The sequence below is a fragment of the Molossus molossus genome, unplaced genomic scaffold (assembly GCF_014108415.1).
Source record: "Molossus molossus isolate mMolMol1 unplaced genomic scaffold, mMolMol1.p scaffold_m16_p_30, whole genome shotgun sequence".
Taxonomy (NCBI): domain Eukaryota; kingdom Metazoa; phylum Chordata; class Mammalia; order Chiroptera; family Molossidae; genus Molossus; species Molossus molossus.
The window spans coordinates 2424172-2447439 of NW_023425367.1; the positions used below are offsets into that span (position 1 = coordinate 2424172).

Here is a 23268-nt window from a genome sequence, read left to right on the forward strand (position 1 = left end):
ACTCATGAATCCATAAAAATCCTAGAAGAAAATGTAGGCAACCAAATTTCAGACATCATACGCAACAGAAGTTTTAACGATACATCTCCTAAGGCCACAGAAACACAGGAGAAAATGAACACATTGGACTATATCAAACTCAAAATCTTTTGCACAGCAAAAGATACAATCCTCAAAATAAAAAGGCAACCCACTGTATGGGAGAGCATAGATTCCAATGATATATCAGATAAGGGGTTAATTTCCAATATATATGAGTGCTTATGCAACTCAACAAAAAGAAGACAAAGAACCCAATTAAAATATAGTCAGAGGAACTAAATAGACACCTCTCCAAACAGGACATACAAATGGCTAAGGGACATATGAAGAAATGCTCAACATGACTAATCATCAGAGAGATGCAAGTTAAAACAACGAGGTGTCACTTCAAACCTGTCAGAATGGCCACCATCAACAAATCATCAAACAACAAGTGTTGTTGAAGGTGTGGAGAAAAGGGGACTCTAGTGCACTGCTGGTGGGAATGCAGACTGGTTCAGCCACTATGGAAGACAATATGGTGTTACCTCAAAAAATTAAAAATTGAACTTCCATTTGACCCAGTGATCCCACTTCTAGGAATATATCCTAAGAAGCCTGAAACACCAACCAGAAAGAATACATGTACCCCCATGTTTGTAGCAGCACTATTTACAATAGCTAAGATCTGGAAACAGCCCAAGTGTCCATTAATAGACGAATGAATAAAAAAGCTGTGGTACATATACACAATGGAGTACTATGCAGGTATAGAAAGAAGGATCTCCTATTCTTTGAGACAACACGGAGGGACCTGGAAAGTGTTATCCTAAGTGACACAAGCCAAACAGACAAAGACAATTATCATATGATCTCACTTATTTGTGGAATATAATGAACATAACACTCTGAGAAATAGGGTATACCCAGAGATGTGGAAGTGGGGTATAGACTGACAACACTCAGAAGAGAGAGTGGTGTGAAGAGAAAAGAGATAAACCACAGAACTTATATGCATGTATGCATAACCAATGGACATGGACAACAAAGCTGGGGAAGGGGCGGGAGAGATGTGGAGGAGGGTGTCAATGGGGTAAAAAAGGAGAAATATCTGTTACAAAAATAAAATTAAAAATAAAAATAAATAAATAAATAAATAAATAAATAAATAAATAAATAAATAAATAAAAGCTAAGGCTTGTGTGATCTGGGCGATGAATGCCAGGCCATTGTCACACCTCATGGCTAAAAGGAGGCCAAATTGGTAAACAATTTTTTTCTTTTTTTAAAATCCTCACCCAAGGACATTTTTCCATTTTTTTGTTCAGATAAAGTGGGAGGGAAAGAGAAGAAGAGAGAGAGAGAAAAACATCAATGAGAATGGGACACATCGAGTGATCCTACGTCTAGGAATATATCCTATACCACACGACCAACAAGGGTTGGGAACAAACTGCAAAGTACATGCCCTTAGAGGGAGCTGAACCCAGGTGTCTCTGGACTGCAGGTCAACACTCTAATGGCTGAGCCAAACTGGCCAGGGCAGAAAACTCTTTCTAATGTTAGTTTCTTAGCTATTGTCTGAGCTGTCTCAGATTCAGTCAGGAAGTCTTCTGTCCAACCTGAAAAAGTGTCAATAAAACAAGGAGGTATTTGTAGCCAAACTTTCCTGGAACTATTTCAGTAGTCTATTTCCTAATGTTCCCCTGGGTTCAGTTTGTGTCATCAAATCTCCAATTGAGCATTTCCTTGTGGTTTTGTATTTATTTGAGCATAAATAGGAGGGCAGGCCACAGTTTGCTTGGCCTAATAGTAAAGTTGGAATGTAATAATCTTGATGAAGAAGTTCAATGTATTTAGTTCCCCCTAGGAGGGTACTCTACTGAGTCTTAAAAATAAGTCTCATCATAGTGCCTCAGGTAATACAATTTGCTGGAAGTATATACCAACCAGAAGAGTTTATGTTCCCTTCTAGCTTAATTCTGAGTTCCTTTTTCCTCTGCTGTATAAGAGTGAACTTTAGGGAGATTTAGTGGCGTTAGCACAGGTAAAATCTGGAGAAGTCCCACTGGTTTTGGTCAGTCTCTCTTGCGGTCCAATCTGCAAAAACAGTTCCCTGGGCCATCGGGTCATTGGTTATCTGATGTCCTTTATAGTAAATAATGGCAACCGTTTGAGGCAACCAGATTACAGCTTTGTTTTTAATTTCTATTCCCTCTGAGGTGAGGAGTCCCCATTCCTGATACAGGGCCGCATGTACATGAGCAGAAGCAAATGCATATCTACTGTCAGTATAAATGTTTGTAGTCTTTTCCCTAATGTAAGGTTTATATTAAGGCTATAAATTCAGCCATCTGTGCAGAAGTCCCATGTCTCAAACTCTGTGCCCAGGGTACCTTATCTGGTGTTATCACATTAGCTCCTGAATATCTGGTGCTGTTTGACATGAAGCTGTTCCCGTCTGTGTAGAGATCAGCATCTGGGTCCAGCCAGGGTGTGTCTCTGAGATCCATTTGAAGACTAGTTAAGGAGTTCAGGACCTCGAGGCAGTTTTTAATAGGTTCTGCTGAGTCATCATCAGGCAGCAAGATGGCAGGGTTTAGGGCAGTATTCTTTAGAAATTTAATTTTGGGGGGTTTAATAAGACTACTTAATTTGGACAGTTCTGGCATCGGACATCCATTGTTCAGGGGGACTCCTGAGTAGGGTTTCAAAAGCATCGGGTGCTACAACTTGTAAATCTTGTCTTAGGGTCAGCATAGAGGCTTCCTTAGTGAGCAGGGCTATAGATGCTATGGCCCTTAAGCAGTGTGGCCACCAGAAGCCACTGGGTCTAGTCTCTTAGATAGATAGGCCACTGGACTTTTCCAGGGACCAAGGGCCTGTGTGAGTACTCCTTTAGCAATTCCCCTAGTTCTCAGAGACAAATACCTGGAACAGCTTATTGAGGTTAGGTAGGGTTAGGGCTGGGGCACTTTTAGTTCTTGGAAAGCTTAAGTTTCAGTTTCAAACCATATTAAATTGTCTGTTTTTCCCCCTGTACTGATGTATAGGAGCTTTGCAATTTCTGCAAATTGAGGTATCCAGAGGCGGCAGTACCCAATTGCTCCTAGAAATTCCCAGACCTATTTCTTTGTCTGTGGTCAAGTTATTTTCAGAATGGCCTCAAAGCAGCTTGTAGAAAGGAACCATTTTCCTCCTCGCAGTTCACAGCCTAGACAGGTGGCATTCTCAGTACATAACTGAGTTTTCTCTCAAAACTCTCAAACTTCTGTAATTTCCTACTAAGTCTGGGGCCAATTGGGTAATAGAAGCAATATTAATAGTTTTCCTATTATCAGTGGCTGCTGGTAACCAGCCAGTAAGCTTCCATCAAACACTCTAAGAGAAGTGGAGGGGGATTCCTCCTACTGCTGGACAGTTTTGCTTACCTTAAACAAGTTGTTAGTGTTTTTTTTGTTTGTTTCTGGGTTTTTTTCAGTTGTTCCCCAGATGCCCTATAATAGAGTCAGGAAATATTGTTTGAGAGACTCCTTGTCTTGGGGATGAGGGTAGCTAGTGACAGAGATGGTCAGGATCAGAGGTGTGTTCTCCATCTGACCTGAGAACAGCCCTTAGGCATCTAAATGCTTCTCGATAGATTCTATCCCTTTCTTCAGAGGTGAAAAGGACATGCAGAAGCTGCTGACAATTATCTCAAGTAGGCTGGTGGGTGTGAAACACAGTTTCTAACAGAGAATAATCCTTGGGGTTAGTCAGAGAAAGAGTGGTTTTGTTGTTTCCAATTATATAGGTCTTAGTAGAGAAGGGGACATTTATTATAAAAGGCCACTAGACAACAGAGTAATAAGTAATTCAGAGGCCAGCACATCAATAGTCAAACAGCTTTCCTGGGAGAATGTTAAAAGCCTTGCAGAGAGGTGTTCAGCCCTCACTGCCAAAAAGCCAATACATTCAAATACATCCACATCCATTCATATATTCCATACATAGACCCTTTCATACATAGGGGGCTGCAACAGCTGAGGCTTTGAGAGAAGCCTTTTTCACTGGCAAGGAAGGAGAAAGTGGCAAAGAATCATCTTTTTAAATTCTTATATGTCAATTTACCTACCTTCTATCATTCATATGTCTTAAATCTTTATTATTTCTATAATTGCCTTTCATAATCCTTTCTCAGGTGGAGACCCAAAGTACATCAGAGGTATCATTTAAGCTATGCTATAGTAACTATAGCTCAAATCCATTTTTCCCTTATTACATGTGAGTAAATTGTAGCACCATGAAAGAAAAAACTTTCTGTTAAACCAAAAGGAGCTTGATCTTCAGGCTTCTGGGGCTTAATCATGTTATTTCTTTAAATAATCCAATATGAGTTTACCAAATATCTTATATTATATTCCCCTTGAGAGTGAGGACGGTGTTTGTATAAGCCATAGCATTAGCAGAGACCTACATATAAGAGGCATTTATGCATCTCCTAAGGAAACAAATAATCATTCTTAGTAGTGTGTATGTTCTTGCATTTGGAGTTTGTTTTCCCCTTACCCATATTCCCGTGGGGAAATAAACAGACTTGTATTAAGCAATCTGCATTGATTTGGTTTCCTTTCATAAGAAGAGAAAACAAATCTTTGAGGAATTCCAGGTCCTAGTGGAATGACTCAAAGATAATTACAGGTCAAAAAAAAGTTTCTTAAAATTCTAATCCTGGGAAGGCTGTCAAACATATTTGACCAAAAGATTATATAGTACTATTATAAAACCGTATTTAATTATTTATTCATTTAAAGTGATAACAAGAGATGTTAAACATAAACATAGGTCAGTGAAACTTTAGGTTTTATGATTAAGAAAATGTCTCTTTAATGAATCAAGTATCTGATTAAAATAATATGGAATCATTTTAATAATATACATAACTTTTGCTTCCCAGGCAAATGTTGGGGGAAAAAACTTTTTTCCTTTTAACAGGCTAAAAAAAGAACCAAATAAATTCTATATTAATATACTTTAGGTTCATGTATCTTATTAAATTTATTATTTATCTTATTTGTGATTTCTTTCTAAGATTTCTCTTAACAAATCTTTTAACTTTTATTAACCTTTTTATCCATCCAGAAATAACCAGTTTTAGAATAATTTTCTTTCAAAGAATATATATATATATATATATATATATATATATATATATATTATATCTTCTCTCTTCAAAACCATATAATTTCTTTCTAACTTAATCTGAACTTTTAAATCTTAGCAATGTTGATTTTTGTTTTTTCTTCTTCTGTGCCAAGGAATTAACATTCCTCAAATTGGCAAATAAACTCATAGTTTCAATAGACATTTTTGAATCAACAGATTATTAACAGATCCAAATCCATCCTCTAGCTTTTCTGTAATAACAACCCAAAGTAGGCAAACTCGGGTCAATTAACATTTTAGTATATCCTCAAGGGGGTCCTGAAGGACAAAATATAATTTCCTCAGCGGACTGGGAGGAGTTACTGCTTTTCAGGGCAGACTGAGGCATTGTTAACAAAACTGTTTTTTCTTTCTTTTGAACTTCTGGACACTGACATTTCTTAATATGATTGGGTTTGTCTGTAGTTATATCAATCCAAATATCAATATATAGCATTTGATCCAGGTGTCCAGGGCTCCTGTACATTTTCTGATGGACCGTAAAAGCCAACTGCAAATTGAAACTAACTTTGGGTGGCCAATTAACCCCATAGGAAGGTCATTCCAGTTCACATAGGGTCTGTAAGGTCCCAGAGCTTACCAGGACATTATAGCTTTTTGTCCAAGCTTTGAAATCTTTAAAATTATGCAGTAGGCATTGCAATGAAGTTTTTGTACCGGTTGGCTTTGGCCCATGACAACAAAGGGAAGTGCAATCAAACCACAGCAGACAATCAGGAGGGCCAATAAACAAACAGAAAAACAAACAAACACAGCTAAAACCAAAGTTACTGAAACCAAAAAACAGAACTGACAACTGACTGAAGTTACAGAACTGACTGAAGTTCCCTGCAACCCCTCACTAAGAAACGTTGCTGAAGAAGTAATGCTGCATCCAGCCTTCCTCCTTGCCATTGAAAGGTGCCCAACAGAATAGAAAACAGTACTCACCGGTGAGATTCCAGATAATTTCAGACACTCTCTCAGAATTCAATTTAGAGCAGAACTTGAGATCAGGCTAGGGAAACTGGGAGGGCAGGCTTAGTCCTGAGGCAGAGGAAACATCCCTCAGAGGCTTTCCCCCAAACCAGCCCCCCTTGCAGTTTTAATTGCTGGCCTAGTTGTCTGGTCTGGGGCTTCCCTATAAGGGAAGAATTTCACTGGGGCCTCCAAATGTTGTACTGTAAGAGAACCAAGAGACCACCAGAGCCAAATTAAAACCAAATAGAGAGCAAAGCCAACTGGCAACTGATCCCAAGTTCTCAGAGATCAGCCTCGACTTTCAGCTACTTTTTATTTTATAGGGAGCTTGTTACAAACTTCTGCAACTGTCATTTCTTGGTGGCCTTGAAGGAGAGCAAGCAAGCAAGTACAAAAAGACAAAGGCAGTTAGTAAAAAGCAGGAGGGAACAAAGGTGGGAGGGAGCTGAGGTAGAAGGGAACTAGGTAAATTGGGTCATCATACATCTATCCTGCTATTCATTCTATTTTCTAAGTTCAAAAACTAACAAATTGGCTTAGAGGACCAATTCATTGAGTACCAGGTAAGCTGGTACTTCCTCGTTTAACTCTGAGAGCTTCATAGTTGGCCTTTTGTATTGTTTAATGAGGGCGAGGTGATATGAGCAGGCCAGTACACTGTATAGGGAACTTAATATAAAGAGTGCATGACTGGAAGCTTCTTTGAGTGTCAGGGAGTGAATAGGGAGTGACTACAAAAGTCCAGAACACTACTGTAGACTATAATACTGTATGCTTACCTACATTCAATTTATATGTTCCCTTTTTTCCTACTTTTCTGAGAGTTTTTATCATAAATGCATTCTTGATTTTGTCTAATGCTTCTTCTACATCTCTTGATGTGATCATGTGATTTTTAGTCATTTGACAAGGTATATAATCTTTTTTCTTTTTTACTTAATTATAATTAATTAACTTTTGTTACAGATGTTTCTCCTTTTCCCCCCACTGATTCCCCCCTTCCTCTCCCTCCCCACCCTGTCCTCACTTTGTTGTCCATGTCCACTGTTCATGCATACATGCATATACATTCTGTGGTTTATCTCTCCCCTCCACCTCCTCTTCTGGGGATTGTCAGTCTGTAGCCCACTTCCACGTCTCTGGGACTACCCTGTTCCTCAGACTGTAATGTTCATTATATTCCACAATAAGTGAGATCATGTGATATTTGTCTTTCTCTGCTTGGCTTGCTTCACTTAGGATGGTACTCTCCAGGTCCCTCCATGTCATCTCAAAGCATAAGAGATCTTTTTTTCTTACAGCTGCATAGTACTCCATTGTGTATATGTACCACAGCTTTTTTATCCATTTGTCTACTGATGGACACTTGGGTTGTGTCCAGATCTTAGCTATTGTAAATAGTGCTGCTACAAACATGGGGGTACATATATTCTTTCTGATTAGTGTTTCAGGCTTCTTAGGGAAGGTATATAATCTTTTTGATGTTTTGCTGAATTTGGCTTGCAAATTATTTTGTTGAGGGCTTTTGCATTTATGTTCATCAGAAATATTCACCTATAATTTTTTCTGTAATGTCTTTGTCTGATTTTAAAATCAAGGTAAGGCTGGCATCCTGAAAGGCACTTAGGAGTGTTCCCCTCCCTTCAACTCTTTGAAATATTTTGAGGATAGGTGTTACTTCTTGTTTTGGTAAAATTCACCTGTGAAGCCATCTAGTTGAGGATTATGCTTTCTTGAGAGTATTTATCATTTTTTTTTTACTACTGAATTTCATTAGTAGTTACCTGTGATTGAATTTGTTTTCTCTCTATTTGTCTCTATTATAGACTTTATTTGAAAATCTACTTTGCCTAGTATAAGTATTGCTACCCAGCTTTTTCTATTTGTTTGCATGAAATATCTTTTTTACTTTTAGTCTCCGTGGGTTTTTTTTGTTTGTTACATTCTAGGTGGGACTCTCATTCACTGAATGTATACAAGTATTGTTTATACATTCAGCTACCATATGCCTTTTGATTAGAACATTTAATACATTTAAATTTGAAGTTATTATTGATAAGTACATATTTATTGGTATTTTATTTTTTATATTTATATTTCTCTTTTCTTCTTTTTTTTTAAACTTTGTTAAGATTGCAAAGGTGAAAGAGGGAGGCTGGGAGCCCAGGGACAGCAATGGTCTTAGCTGTGAGCAGTGCTTTCAAGGCCTAAACTGGCTCCACAGCCCAGAGAGCTGGGACAGAGGCTAAAATAGCAACTCACCATGGGCTTTGGCAGAGGGAGGCAGACTGAACTGGAACTGTGTGGGGACAGTTGAGATTTGGAGGGTGCTTAGAACTTTTGATGAGTTGCAGCCACACAGGACGGTGGCCATCTTACTCCTTCCCAGGGCTCTGGGGAGAGAGGGCAGCCCCTCCCAAGGAGATGCAGCCCCAGCCAGGTGAGCCATTGAAATGAAAATTGAGGCTTGTTAACAACCAGCATTTGCCTCACCCTCCAGAAATCCCTTACACTGAAGGAGGGAGTTTTTCATTCAACTGAAAACCCAGTCTCCTCAAGTAACCTGACTAATAGTCTCCAGATAAAAAGCTAGAGGATAACTAAACCTGGGCTTGCAATTCTACTCAGGAAAGTAAGACTTGACAGTGGTATTTAATGTGGGTCCTCCCACGCGTATCCAACCTAGTAGAGGGAGCCACAAACAGCAGAACACCAACACCCACAGGGAAAATTTGGCAGGCTCCCAAACCCACTGAGATAGCCAAAATGGTGAAACAGAGAAACAAATCTCAAGTGAAAGAACAAGAGACCTCTTCTTCTTCTTAAAGAAGTCTCTTTAACATTTCTTATAGTACTGGTTTGGTGGTGATGAACCCCTTTAGCTACTCTTTATCTGGAAAGCTCTTTATTTATTCTTCATTTCTATGTATTTATTTAGCTATTTTAAGTGTTATTTGATTTTTAAAATTGATTTTAGAGAAATGGGGAGGGAGGGAGGGAGGGATGGAGGGAGGGAGGGAGGGAGGGAGAGAGAGAATAGAAAAACCTGACTGGTTGCCTTCAATATACATCCTGACTAGGGTTTGAATATGTACCTTGGTATGTGCCCTAACAAGGAATCAAACCTGCCTCCTTTCAGTGTACAAGATGATGATTCAACTAACTGAGTCACACTGCCTAGGACTCTTCTTCAATTTTAAGAAAAAATTGCTACTTGCTGGGTAGTTTTGGCTGTAAATTTTTGCTTTTCATCACTCTGCATATCTTGTGCTAATCTCTTTCATTCTGGAATATTTCTGATGAGAGATCAGTTGATAGTCTTATGGGAGGATCTCCTTTGTAGTTAACCATCTCTTGCCATTTCCAATATTCTCTCCTTTTAACCATTTGTATTTAATTGTGATACGTCTTGATGTGGGGCTCTTTGGGTTCATCTTGATAAGGGCTCTCTGCACTTTCTGGACTTTTTCCTTTTTCCACAAGGCTATAAAAGTTTTGTCATTATTTTTTCAAACAAGTTTACAACCCCTTGTTCTTTCTCTTCTCCTGTGGAACCCCTAAGATGAGGATGTTGTTACACAGCCAGAATTATGGAAAGTTTTCTTTAGCACTGGAACCCTAGGCTGGGCTTGACATTGACCCAGGGTGCCCTTAAACTATTTTTCTTTAAACACAATTTTTTTTTTCTGTTGCTGCTCTAGGTTTCGCTTCCTTAGATTTCAAAATATTGATTTTATGTTCTGCTTCATCTCCTCTACTGTTTTTTTTTCTAGTAAATTCTTCATTTCAGGCACTGTTTTCTTCATTTCTGACTGATCAATTTTTATGTTCTCTATTTCCTTTTTGTTGTTAATCCTCATCTGAAGAATTTTTCCCATTGATTTTTTAGATAGAGTGGGAGAAAAGGAGGGAGGGAGAGACAGAGATGTGAGACACATTGATTGGTTGCCACTCTCATGACCCCAAGCAGGCTGGGGATCAAACATGAACCCAGGTACATTTGATTCAAAATCAAACCTGAGAACCCTTTTGTTTGGTGGGCTGATGATCTAACTGCTGAGCAAAAACTGTCCAGGGTTCTATATCCTTTTTAAGTTTTCAATCTCGTTGTGAAGATCTTACTAAGCCACTCTATTTTCTCCTAAGTGACTGAGCATGCTTATAACCAGTATTCTGAAACTCTACATGTAGTAGATTGCTTGTTTCCATTTTATTTAGTTCTTTTTGTGGAGTTTTGCTATGTCCTTTCACCTGGGAACCTGTTTTATGACTTCTCATTTCAGTTGCCTCCCTATGCTTGTTTTCTGTGTTGTAGGTATAGCTGAGATGTCTATTGGTTTTTGTAGAGAAGTCTTAAATTGTATTTGTCTTATGTAGCCCAGGGTTTCAGCCTCCCAGTCACCCCAGGCACATGCTTCCAGGTGCAGCCCCCACCACATTGGCTGTGTTCATCCTCGTGATGTAGTTGAAACTTTATTGCTGTTGGCATGTCAGTGGGAGGGATTTATACCCAAGCCAGTTGGCTGTGAGAATGGCTGAAACACCATTGAGGACCTACTGTATAGGGGATAAACCCACAGAGCAGGACTTACTTTAGCGAGGTTTCTGGTGCCTGCTGAGTCCACCTCTTTTTTTTTTTTTTTATCCTCACCCGGAGGACATTTTTCCATTTTTTTGCTCAGGTAAAGTGGGAGGGAGAGAGAGGAACAGAGAGAGAGAGAGAGAAACATCGATGTGAAAGGAACACATCGAGTGGCTGCCACCCCGCACAACTGACCAGGGCCGGGGACAAACTGCAACAAGGTACATGCCCTTAGCGGGAACAGAACCCGGGTCTCTCAGGACCACAGGCCGATGCTCCTAACCGCTGAGCCAAACCGGCCAGGGCGAGTCCACCTCTTGAATGTGTCAAGTTGTGTTGGTGGTTCGTGTTTTGGTGTGTTCTGAATCTGTTTCAACGTTGCACTGGCTCCAGATGTCTGAGGAGGTGCAGGCCAAAATCAGCCATGACATGTGTTCTGCCCTATGACACACAGTATGAGCTACAGAGTAACTGTGATGTCTTGTACTTATGCTGAGCTTGGAGGTGCCTGGGAGAGGCCAAGATGCAATCCAAGGCTGACTGCCATCAATGCAGGACCTGGGGACACGTAAAAGAGATATGGGCATAGCAATGCCAGATGCTGCTTGTTTGGAGGTTTTGAACCTTGAAGTATTTAGAAAAGTCCAAAGAATGAGTCAAGACTTGTATGGAAGTGCCACTGGAAATGGCTTGGGTGAGCTGACAAGTTGGGTGGAGCAGGATTTCATGAAATCACCAGGAAGCTTCAAATAGTGTTAGCTAAGTTGATAGAAACCAATATGATGCCTACCAGTAGGCTTTCAGGCATTGATCTCAGCAAAAAAACTATGCCAGCACCCTCATCTGGGAGAAGATAATTCTTCAGCTTTTGCCCTGAAGCCAGACAATTCATCTCTTCTATATAAGACCATGGATGCTTTGGAGCTCCTGCCCCACCACTGGAGCTCAAGGAGGTGAATCTGAGTAGGTCCATGTGTGAGCCCTTCAAGAGGAATGCCTGGGACTCTAGAGGCTCCGTGTCTCACTCAGTCAGAAGTTATGGGGACCTCTCTTTCCTGGCATTGGAACCTTGGGTTTGGGGGCCAAGAGAGGTTTGAGACCTCTTCTACACAAGGGCACATCAATAGCAAAGATCTCTGTCAGTGTGTAACTCCCCACAACTGTGTGTGGGCCTAGGCCTTTTGACATCTTTTCCTTTCCTATATTCTTAATTATAAACTTTCTGTGCAGCTACATTCTCAGGCAATTCATAGGTAATTTCAAAACCCCACAGAAAATCAATAAAATTAGAGGACTTGAACAAAAATAAAACTGAAAAGTTATACACAAAATACTCCACTCCAAACAATATGATAGATATTCTTCTCAATAGTGCATACAACATCCTCTAGGATAGACTACAAATATTAAACATTTAAAATTATTGAAACTATTGAACTATAATAGTTTACTTATTTATTTTTTTTACCCTCACCCAAGTACATTTTTCCATTTTTTGTTCAGATAGAGTGGGAGGGAGAGAAAGGAAGAGAGTGAGAAACATCAACATGAAAGGGACACATCGAGTGTTGCCACCTGCATGACCCATCCAGGCTGGGGACAAACTGCAACCGGGGTATGCGCCCTTAGCAGAAACCAAACCCGGATCTCTCTGGACTGCAGGCTGACTATAACCGCTGAGTCAAACCTGGCCAGGGCAGAATTACACGTCGTTAATTTTTATCCTTTTAAAACATTTTGAGCGTGTGTTTGTTTATTTAAAGATCATAGCTTAAGACCTGTCCTTGTGCAATCTGCAAGAATGCATATTCTATTTTTGGGTGGTATGTTGCAGAGATATCTGTTAAATCTAGTTGGTTTATGGAATTATACACATTTTCTACTTACCAGTTCTAGTCATTACTTGAAGAGATAGCGAAGTCTCCAAATGTGGAACAATTTCTTACCTAGGTTTCGTCCATTTTGCTGCCTGTATTTTTGTTTCCTGTAGTTAGGGCCTATATATATAATACTTATTATATAGAATTTAGCAAAGCCATTGATTAGAGAACATTTTCTAGCTTTAAAGGCCTACATTATTTATTTATTTATGAATTTTTTATTTATTTTTTTTGTTACACATATTATACCTTTTTACCCATTGTACCACAACCCCACCCAACCTCCATCCCATCCCCGACTTAGTTGTCAGTCCATTGGTAATGCATACATGCATATAGTTCTGTGGTTTATCTCTTCCCACCCCCCCCACCCCCCTCTTATGAGGGAGTCATGCTGTGCCATACTTCCATGTTCTGGGTCTACTGTATTCCTCAGACTGTGTATGTCATATATTCCGTATATAAGTGAGATCATGTGGTATTTGTCTTTTTTCTGCTTGGCTTTCTTTCACTTAGGATAATACTTTCCAGGTCCCTCCATGTTGTCTCAAAGGATAAGAGATCTTTCTTTCTTACCGCTGCATCGTACTACATTGTGTATATGTACCCAGCTTTTTATCCATTCGTCTCCTGGTGGCACTTGGGCGGGTTCCAGACCTTAGCTATTGTAAATAGTGCTGCTATGAACATGGGGGTACATATTCTTCCTGATTGGTGTTTCAGGATTCTTCGGGTATATTCCCAGCAGTGGGATCACTGGGTCAAATGGAAGTTCAATTTTAATTTTGAGGTAACACCATTGTTTTCCATAGCGGCTGCACCAGTCTGCATTCCCACCAGCAGTGTACTAGAGTCCCCTTTTCTCCACACCCTCGCTAACACTGTGTTTAATGATTTGTTGATGGCGGCCATTCTGACAGGTGTGAGGTGATACCTCATTGTTGTTTTAATTTGCACTCTCTGATGATTAGTGATGTTGAGCATTTCTTCATATGTCCTTTGGTAAAGGCTAAGTTATAAATTCCTCAAAGCATAACTTAAATTTATACCTTCATGGTATAAAAAGAGCAAATCTATCCCTAGGATGTCAGAGCAAAGAAAATAACAAAGTAGAGCAGAAATATTATAAAGAGAATAAAACAAGAGAAACCAGTTAAATAAAAGTGTCTCTCTGAGAGATCAATATATCAAGTCCTGGCTGTGTGGCTCAGAGAGTTGGAGCATTGTCTGTTACACCAAAAAGGGTCATATTTGATATCCGGCACATACCTAGGTTTCATGTTAGATGCCCAGTCAGGGTTGTATATGAGAGGCAACTGGTATGTCTTTCTCACATTGATATTTCTCTCTATCTTTCTACCTTCTCTGTCTCTAAAAAATCAGTAAAAAATAAATAAATAAACTCAGGTGAGGATTTAAAAAAATTAACAAAGCTTTAGGTAGACTCACTGAAATAAAAAAAAAGTTCAACTGATGAAAACAGAAATGAAAAGGGGGACATCATACAACCTTCTCAAAATTTTTCAATAATGGGAGAAGGAAACACTTCATAATTTATAACATAATGATATACCATAAAACCAAAGACAAGCAAAGATACAAAAAAATCACTTATCCCTGATAAATACAGATGCAAAATCCTCCATAATTACACTCATGATAACTTATATTCATCCAAGGAACTTAAGACTGAAACAAGATATGGAACCAATCTATGGTACAAACCACACAGTTCTTGGTCTGAAATATGTTCCTGATAAAATTCATGTTAAAAGTCATAATATAACCTCAGAATATAACTGTATTTTGATGAGGGTATTTAAAGAGGCAATGTGCGCATAATTAGTCATTGGGTGGGACCTAATCCAATGAATGGTGCCCTTATAAGAAGGAAAACTTGGACACGAAATACCAGAGACACACACATAGAGGAAAGATCTTGGAGAAAGTAATCATGTGGCCTCAGGAGAAACCAATCTGCCAATGTCTGGATCTTGGACTTTCAGCTACTGGAACGATAAAGAAATAAATTGTGTTGCTAAGACACTGATTGTGGTGCTTATATGGCAGCCTCAGAAAACTAATACAGTATTAAATCAATTACACACCAACTATATCACATTAACAGAATAAAAAAATACAAGATCATCTGAATATATGCAGAAACACAAAATTCAACACCCTTTCATCGTAGAAACATTCAAGAAAGAAAATACTTAACTTCATAAAGAAAAATTTTAAAAACAAAAACACTAACATATTTAGTGGCAAAAAATGGGGGTAAAATCCTTATAAGATTAAGCATAGAAAAAGAATTTACTCTTATAATTTATATTTAACAATGTACGGGAATTTCTACTTAATTAATACAAAGCTCTAATAATTAGATAATAATAAATAAATGACATCTAGATTAAAAAATGTAAACTTTATTAGAAGATGACATAACTTTATACTCAGAAAATCATAAGAAATCCTTTACAAATCTATTATAGTTCTGAAGTTAGTTGAGGAAGACCAATACAAAAAATCTATTATACTTCTACTGGCTAGTAATAAAATACCCAAATATAGAATTAAGAAAAACAATTCCATTTACAATAACCACTGGAACTATTTTACAGAAATTTAATAAAAGAGTCATAAAGATTATATCCTGAACACTGCAAATCATTTTTGAATAAAATTAAGATCTAGATAACTTAAAAATCATCTCAAAATTACATTCATGAATTAGAACTTAACATTGTTAAAATAATACTTAAATGGATCTACACACTGAATGTAATGCTTATCACAATCCAATTCCAATTTCTTTGAAGAAATTGACAAGTTGTAGTCTAAAATTTTATGGAACTACAGGGACCCAGAGTAGCTATACAATATTGAAGAAAAATGAGGCAGAACAGTCTTGGTTTCAAAACTTACTACAAGCAATGGTAAGTAGGCAGTGGGGTACAGGCACAAGAAAAACATAAAATGTCAGGCAGGTATGTTTTATATGTGTAATCTGGAGGAATGATAACTACTACTGAGTACAGCAATAATGCCATGTATCTATGGGAGTACAGGATCACACAATAGAGAAAGAAAAGACTTTTAGGAAATGATGCAGAGCCCAGCCAGTGTGGCTCAGTGGTTTGAGCGTCGACCCATGCACCAAGAGGTAGCCGGTTCGATTCCTGGTCAGGACATATGCCAGGTAGTGGGCCTGGTTCCAGTAGGGGGGATGCAAGAGATGGCCAATCAATGTTCTCTCTCATCAATGTTTTTATCTCTCTCTCCCTCTCCTTTCTTCTGGCTCTAAAAATAAAGGGAAAAATAGTAAAACAAATGATACTGAGACCCTGATATCCAAAAGAAAAGGAATTGTTCGAGTCTTATATCACATTACATCTAAAAAAATCAACTCAGATGAATAACAACCTTAGATGTAGGCACTAAAACTTAAGTTTTCAAAACTTTGTCTTTTTGTAGAGGATTCTCAGACCTGACCCCAAAAGCATATTACAAAAACAGTATTTAGACCTTCATTCAATCAAAACCTTTGTGTGTCCAAAACACTGAGAAAGTGAAAGTATTCAAATATATAAAGAATTTATAAACTCAGTAATAATATTAATTAATGATAAAGGAAAAAATGATCTAAATTTACATTTTTCCAAAGAAGACAATCATGTGGCCAATAAGCACATCAAAAGATACTAACATCATAAATATATGATAGAAATGGAAGTCAGAAACCACAATAAAGCATAACATATAAAAGCCAGACTAAAGTGTGTGCGAGCATTAGGGACGATAAAGTCTGCAGTTCCTCAAATGATTAAAATAGTATTGTATGACCAAACAATTCCCCTGCTAGATATATAGCTAAAAAAATTAAACATAGCCACCTAAAAAAATGTTATGTAAATATATAAAGCAGCATTATTTAAAATTGTCAAAGGCGGGAAACAATCCAAATGTCTAACAATGGCAAATGGATAAATATAACATTTTGTATCTATATCATGAACTATTTGGCCATAAAAAAAAAAAAAAAAGGAAGCATGACATATGCTACAATATAGATGAAGAACAAAAATATCTGAGTGACCCTGGCCGGTTGGGCTCAGCAGTTAGAGCATCAGTTTACGGTCCTGAGAGACCAGGTTTATTATCCACTAGGGCACGTACCTCAGTTGCAGTTTGTTCCTGACCCTGGTTGGATCGTGTGGGTGGCAACCAGTCCCTTTCATATCAATGTTTTCTCTCTCTCTCTCTCACTCTCTCCCCCACTCTGTCTGACAAAAAATAAAAATGTCTCTGGGAGGAAAAAATAGACTTTAAAAACAATATGAATAGGAAGACGGTGGCGGGCAGGACCAGAAGGAGTGTGTGAGAGAGTGTGAGTGCATGTAAAGGTGGATGACCAAACCCCAGCAATGCAGAGACATGGAGCAGAAAGTTCGTGTCCGCTGTACGAAGCCTTTCAGGGTGGTTCTTGATGCATTGCCAGGGAGGTCCTACCATTTTGGAAGATACCAGGTCTTCCCTGGGAGGAGGGCAGTGGGAGCGACTAGGGCCCAGCACCACGAGCCTTCCCATCACACCTGGCACCACTGAACCAGTAAACACTGTGTCAAGACAAACTGGTGCATAGTAGTGGAGTTCCCAAGGTGACAGTCATGGGAGCTATGGACAGCCAGGAGCCCAGTACCGTCCCCCATAGTTAGCAGCTCGAACAGAGTCCAGATACACCCCCTGCAACAAAGGCTGGGGAGCAGAATTCCATCCCAGGCAACAGAAGCACAGACCAGCAGCTGAGACTCATCCCCCAAAACTACAGCAAAAGCTGAGCTTGGAGTTGAGCCCCATGGGGCATGCAGCACTCCCCAGCCGCCAGCAGCGGGACCTGGGGCTCCACCAGAGGTCCAAGTAGCCCACAAGAGCAGTGGGGAAGCCGGAGCCCAAGAAAGACTGGTGTGATCTAGCTGCCCGCCCGCGGGAACTGCAGGGTGCGGGGGGTTACCAGAGAGGTTCTGTGCATCCCAGCAGGGACTGTGCTATACAGTTACTCATGGGACGTGCAGGGTGCTGAAGCACCAGAGTGTTAAGAATGAGGTGGAACGGGCGGTGCAAGGTCTCTAGAAGTGCAGGTTTATTGGGAATCAGCCCTACCGAACTACCTCTAAGGAGAGTAGCAACCGCTTTTACAGATTAGGGCTTTTTAAACTCAGGGTTGGGGGAGTGGTCGTTTAGCCAAGGAGACATCGTCATCTTTGATTGGTCGGGCCTGGGGTCTCACCAGTTCTTGATTGGTCAGAGGCTGGGGTCTCCTGAAACTTGTTTTCTTGTCGAGCCACTGTTTGCAGTTTTGGGTGGGTTAGGGTGGCTCCATCATTCTGTTCCGCCTGACTGAAGTGATCTGTTTTGGTTTTCTGGAATGAGAGACTTAGGGAAGGTTTTAAACGATAAGAGTGATGGGTTTGGTTTCTTGGAATGAGAGGTTTAGGGCAGTATATATGGAAGTTAAGAGCTAACACAGAGAGGGCCTGTGCGACCACAGCAGGAACTGTGAGATCTAGTTACTCAGGAACTGTGAGATCTAGTTACTCGCGGGACCTGTGAGGTGCTGAAGCACCATAGAGGTTCAATGTGCACTGCCAACCAACTTGGTGAATTTGGATTTACCAGTCTAAATACAAAGCTGGTAAACCAACAGTTATCCTGAACTGCAAACATACCTCGCACAATAATCTGGCCCAAAACAACCTTGTTAAGGGGCCCAAAAACATTGGCAAATTCTTGGTCCAGAGTGGGAGCCAAGGCACGAGAGGAAGGAGGGCAGAGGTCTATGGTTGTGTCCCAATGATCCCAGCAGCTTCTTTAATGCACATTCTAGCCAGCAAGCACAGACTATTGATGGGTCTTGGACTTTCTTGTGGGCTTTGTGTGAGGGTCAATGGTATATGGGAGACAGGAAATGCGATTTTTTGCAAAGGTGGGTGTTTGTGAATCAATGTAGTTATATTCAAATATTAAATACAGAGTGTTTTTGCCTTGGCCAGTTTGGCTCAGTGGTTAGAGAGCCTGCGGTCCAGAGAGACCCGGGTTCGGTTCCAGCTAAAGGCATGTACCTCGGTTGCAGTTTGTCCCCAGCCCTGGTTGGGTGGTGTGGGTGGCAGCCATTCCATGTGTGCCTTTCATGTCCATGTTTCTCTCCTCTGTCTCTTCCTCTCTCTCCCTCCCACTCTATCTGAACAAAAACAACAACAAACAAAAAAAAATGGACAAATGTCTTTGGGTGAGGATAAAAAATGGTGAGTGGCTCTGGCCATGTAGCTCAGTTGTTTAGAGCATCATCCCATACGTCAATGTTGTGATTTGATCTCCAGAAAGGACACATAAGAATACATTATGTGTACTCTTTCATACATTAAGTGGAACAACCCTTCTTCTCTCTCTCTAAAGAATCATAATAATTTTTTTTAAATGCTGGGAACATGGTCGCAGGCAGAACCAGAGCAAGGAGGAGTGTGTGAGAGGGTGAGCGAATATTAGTGGGTGTGAGTGTGGGTGAGCAACTGTGCAACAGTGTGGGAACTTAAGGGCAGTAAGTTCTGGTGGTGTGAACGTGGAAGCACCCAGCTGCCACTATATGCTGCTTGACAGAGTACTTCTCCTGATCTGGGCTGGAAGACTCTGGCATTTTGGAAGATTCCCTGGGTTCCTTTCTAGATGAAGGCAGAGGGGAGCCGCTAGGGTCCAGGACCTAGTGTGGCCTAAAAGCCACCAGTATGCCTTGCACCATCAGACCCGTGACCCCAGCTGTGCCAATGATGGCCAGTGCACAGTAGCAATGCGGTCAAGGCACCTGCTCCCAGAAGCAACAGCAGGGCCTGGAGGCCCCAGCAGCTATAGCAGTGAGACCAGGAGCCAAGCACCATCCCCAACAGCAACAGCAGTGGCTGGCTGGAGATTGGAGTCCCATCCCCAACAGCAGCGGAGCTCAGGAGATGAGACCTGCCCAGGGGAGTGGCAGCAGTAACATGAATACAGAAAAAAACAGCACAAGGCAACAGCAGGACCTGGAGACGTGCACACCCCAGCAGTGCACCAGCTGGACCCACACACGCCAGAAGTGCCTATGATGACAGATGAATATGAGCCACTAAAGGTCAATCCTCCAAGACCCTCAGTAGTTGAGAGGTGCCATGTATCAGAACAGACTGGAGGCATATCAGTCTTATTTGATACACAATGACCTGCCTACACATCCCAACACACCCTACCTGGCCCAAAACCATCAGACTGCTTAAATGATGAGATAAAGAAAACAGCCCTTCTCCCCCCAAAATAAGAAGGAATCATCAGAAAATGAATTACGTGAAATGGTGGAAAGCAGTTTGTCAGAAAAAGAATTCAAAGTAGCCCGGCTACATTCCCACTCAGGGCACATGCCCGGGCTGTGGGCTCAATTCCCAACAGAGGGCATGCAGGAGGCAGCTAATTGATATTTCTATCTCACATCAATGTTTCTCTATTCTTTCCCCTTCTCTCTGTAAAAAATCAATAAAAACATAATTCAAAAAAAAAAAATTCAAACAATGGTTTTAAGGGTTGCTCAAAGAACTTAATGAGAAACAAGAAACTGAATGAGAACTTATATCAACTTTAAAAGAGAAGCTAGGAATAAAAATCAAGTGGAAATAAAGAATGACATAGCGGATATAAAAAATACCTTGGAAGGAATCAATAATAAATTAGAAAAAGCTGAAGACTGAATCAGTGAGTTAGAAGAAAAAGTAGAAAAACATAACCAATTAGAGCAGCAAATGAAAAAAAGTAGAAAGCAAGAGGAGAGCTTATGGAAGCTTTGGGAAAACACAAAATGTAACAATATTTGCATCACAGGAGTACCAGAAGGAGAAGAATCAAAGAGTTAAGCCCTGGCCGGTTTGGCTCAGCTGTTAGAGCATCAGCCTGCGGTCCCGAGAGACCCAGGTTCGGTTCCCACTAAGGGCATGTACCTTGGTTGCAGTTTGTCCCCGGCCCTGGTCGGTCGTGCGGGTGGCAGCCACTCAATGTGTCCCTTTCACATCGATGTTTCTCTCCCTCTCTCTCTCCCTCTCTCTCTCTTCCTCTCTCTTCCTCCCAATCTCTACCTGAACAAAAAAATGTCTTCGGGTGAGGATTAAAAAAAAAAGAGTTAAGAGAACCTGTTTGAAGAAATGAGAAAACTTCTCTGTCCTGGTGAAAGAACAAGTCATACAAGTCCAGGAAACACAGAGAGTTTCACTCAAGATGAACCTCAAAAACCCAAATCTAGACACACCATAATTATAATGACAAAGAAAGAATCTTAGGGCATCGGCAGCAAGATAGAAAGTTACCCACAAGGGAGATCCCACTGAACTGTGAGCTGATTTCTTAAGAGACAATGCAAGCCAGAAGGGAGTAGCATGAACTATAAAAAGTAAATTCAAAGAAAGAGTCAGAATCCAAGACTACTCTATTTCAGCAAGGCTATCATTCAAATTGAAGGTGAAATAAAGAGCTTTGCAAACAAAAAGGCTAAAGGAATTTACTACCACCAAACCAGCACTGAAAGAAATGCTAATGGGACTGTTTATAAGGAAAGAAGAAACCAGGAGCAAGAGAGGAACACAGGCATGAATAAAATGGCAACCAGTAACTACCTATTAATAATAACTTTAAATGTAAATGGCTCAAATGCTCCAATCAAAAGACTTAGAGACGCTGATTGAATAAGAAAACATGACCCATTTATATGCTGTCTACAAGAGACCAAACTCAGAACAAAGATTCACAAGATAAAAGTGAAGGGATGGAATAAAATTTTCCACAGAAATGAGAATGAAAAGAAAGCAATACACATATTTGATGACTAGATTTCAAAATGAAGTCCATAATGAGACAAAGGACATCATATATTAAAAAATTATTCCAAAAAGAGAATGTAACCTGGCTAAACATATATGCACTGAATACAGGAGCACCAAGATATATTTAAAAACCTCTGGGGACTTCAAAGTAGAGATCAACAGCAATACAATCATAGGAGGGGACTTGAACACCCTAGTGGCATCATGGGATAGATCTTACAGACAAAAAATTAACAAGGAAACCATGGCCCAAAATGGCATACTAGTTCAGCTGGATTTAATTGGTATTAACAGAAATTTCACCCTAAAGCTACAGGAATATACATTTTTCTTAAGTGCACATGGGACATTTTCAAAGAGAGACCACATTAGGACACAAACTAAGTCTCTACGGGTTTAAGAAGAATTAAATCATATCAAGCATCTTCTCGAATCACAATGGCATGAAACTAGAAGTCAATTACAATAAAAACACTCAAAACCATTCAAACACGGAGGCTAAGTACTATGTTGTTAAAGAATGAATAGGTTACCAAGTCAAGGAAAAAAAAAAATTTCCTCAAAACTAGTGTAAATGAACACAAAGAACAACATCTATGGAACACAATGAAAGCAGTCCTGAGAGGGAAGATAATAGCCATATAGGCCTATCTCAAGAAACAAAAATTCTAACAAACTATCTGAACTGCCCAGCCGAGGTGGCTCAGTGGTTGAGTGTAGACCCATGCAACAAGGTCACCAGTTTGATTCCTGGTCAGGGCACATGCCCATGTTGTGGGCCCAATACCCGGGGGGGCGCGCGCATGTAAGAGATGGCCAGTTGATGTTCTCTTCATTGATGTTTCTCTCTCTCCTATCCTCTCCCAGAAATCAATAAAGAAAAATAAAAACATAAAAAATAAATAATACAAGGATGTGGAGAAAAGGGGACTCTAGTACACTGCTGAAGGGGATGCACACTGGTGCAGCCACTGTGGAAAACAATGTGTTTCCTTTAAAAATTAAATTGAGCTGCCATTTGACCACTCAGTGATCCCACTTCTAGGAATGTACCCTAAGAAGCTTAAACACCAGTCAGAAAGAATGTATGCACTCCTATGTTCACAGCAGAGCTCTTTAGCGAAGATTTGTAAACCGCCCGAGTGCCCATCAGCAGATGAGTGGATGGAACACTATTCAGCTGTAAGAAAAATCTCTTATTCTTTGAGAAGACATGGAGAGACCTGAAGAGTATTATGATAAGCAAAACAAGCCAATGAGAGAAAGACAAAAACATATGATTTCATTTGTGGACTATAAAGTATAAAATAAGCTGATGAACAAAACAGACCCAGATACATAGAAGTAGGGTACGGACTGACAAACCTCACAAGAGAGGGTAATTTGTGGGAGCGAGATAAACTTCAGAACTTATATGCATATATGCATAACCAAAGGACACAGACAACAGTATAAATACAGGGGGGTGGGGCTGGAGTGGGGAGGTTGGTGTCAAAGGAGGGTATCTATAATGAAAAAATATGAATAAATTTATTAGAAATAAAATACAATAAAATAAATGCTGTCTTGGCAGGTGTGGCTCAGTTGATTGGAGCATTTTTTGTTACATCAAGGGGTTGCAGGTTCGATTGCCATTGAGGTTGTGGATTTGATCCCCAGTTCAGGTACCTACAGGAGACAACTGATCCATGTTTCTGTCTCACATCAATTTTCTCTTTGTTTCTCCCTT

General features: G+C 40.0%; 1 protein-coding gene across 1 annotated transcript in view; it reads right to left on the reverse strand.

Annotated features, from left to right (window-relative positions):
* Positions 1 to 12655: 12655 nt before the first annotated feature.
* LOC118643109 (eukaryotic translation initiation factor 2 subunit 3, X-linked-like) overlaps positions 12656 to 23268 on the reverse strand; it is a 72642-nt gene continuing 62029 nt past the window's right edge. Inside the window, exon 12 of the mRNA XM_036281014.1 lies at positions 12656 to 12752. Coding sequence (XP_036136907.1) covers positions 12668 to 12752 — 85 coding nt within the window. The 3' untranslated portion in view covers positions 12656 to 12667. The remainder of the gene's footprint in view (positions 12753 to 23268) is intronic.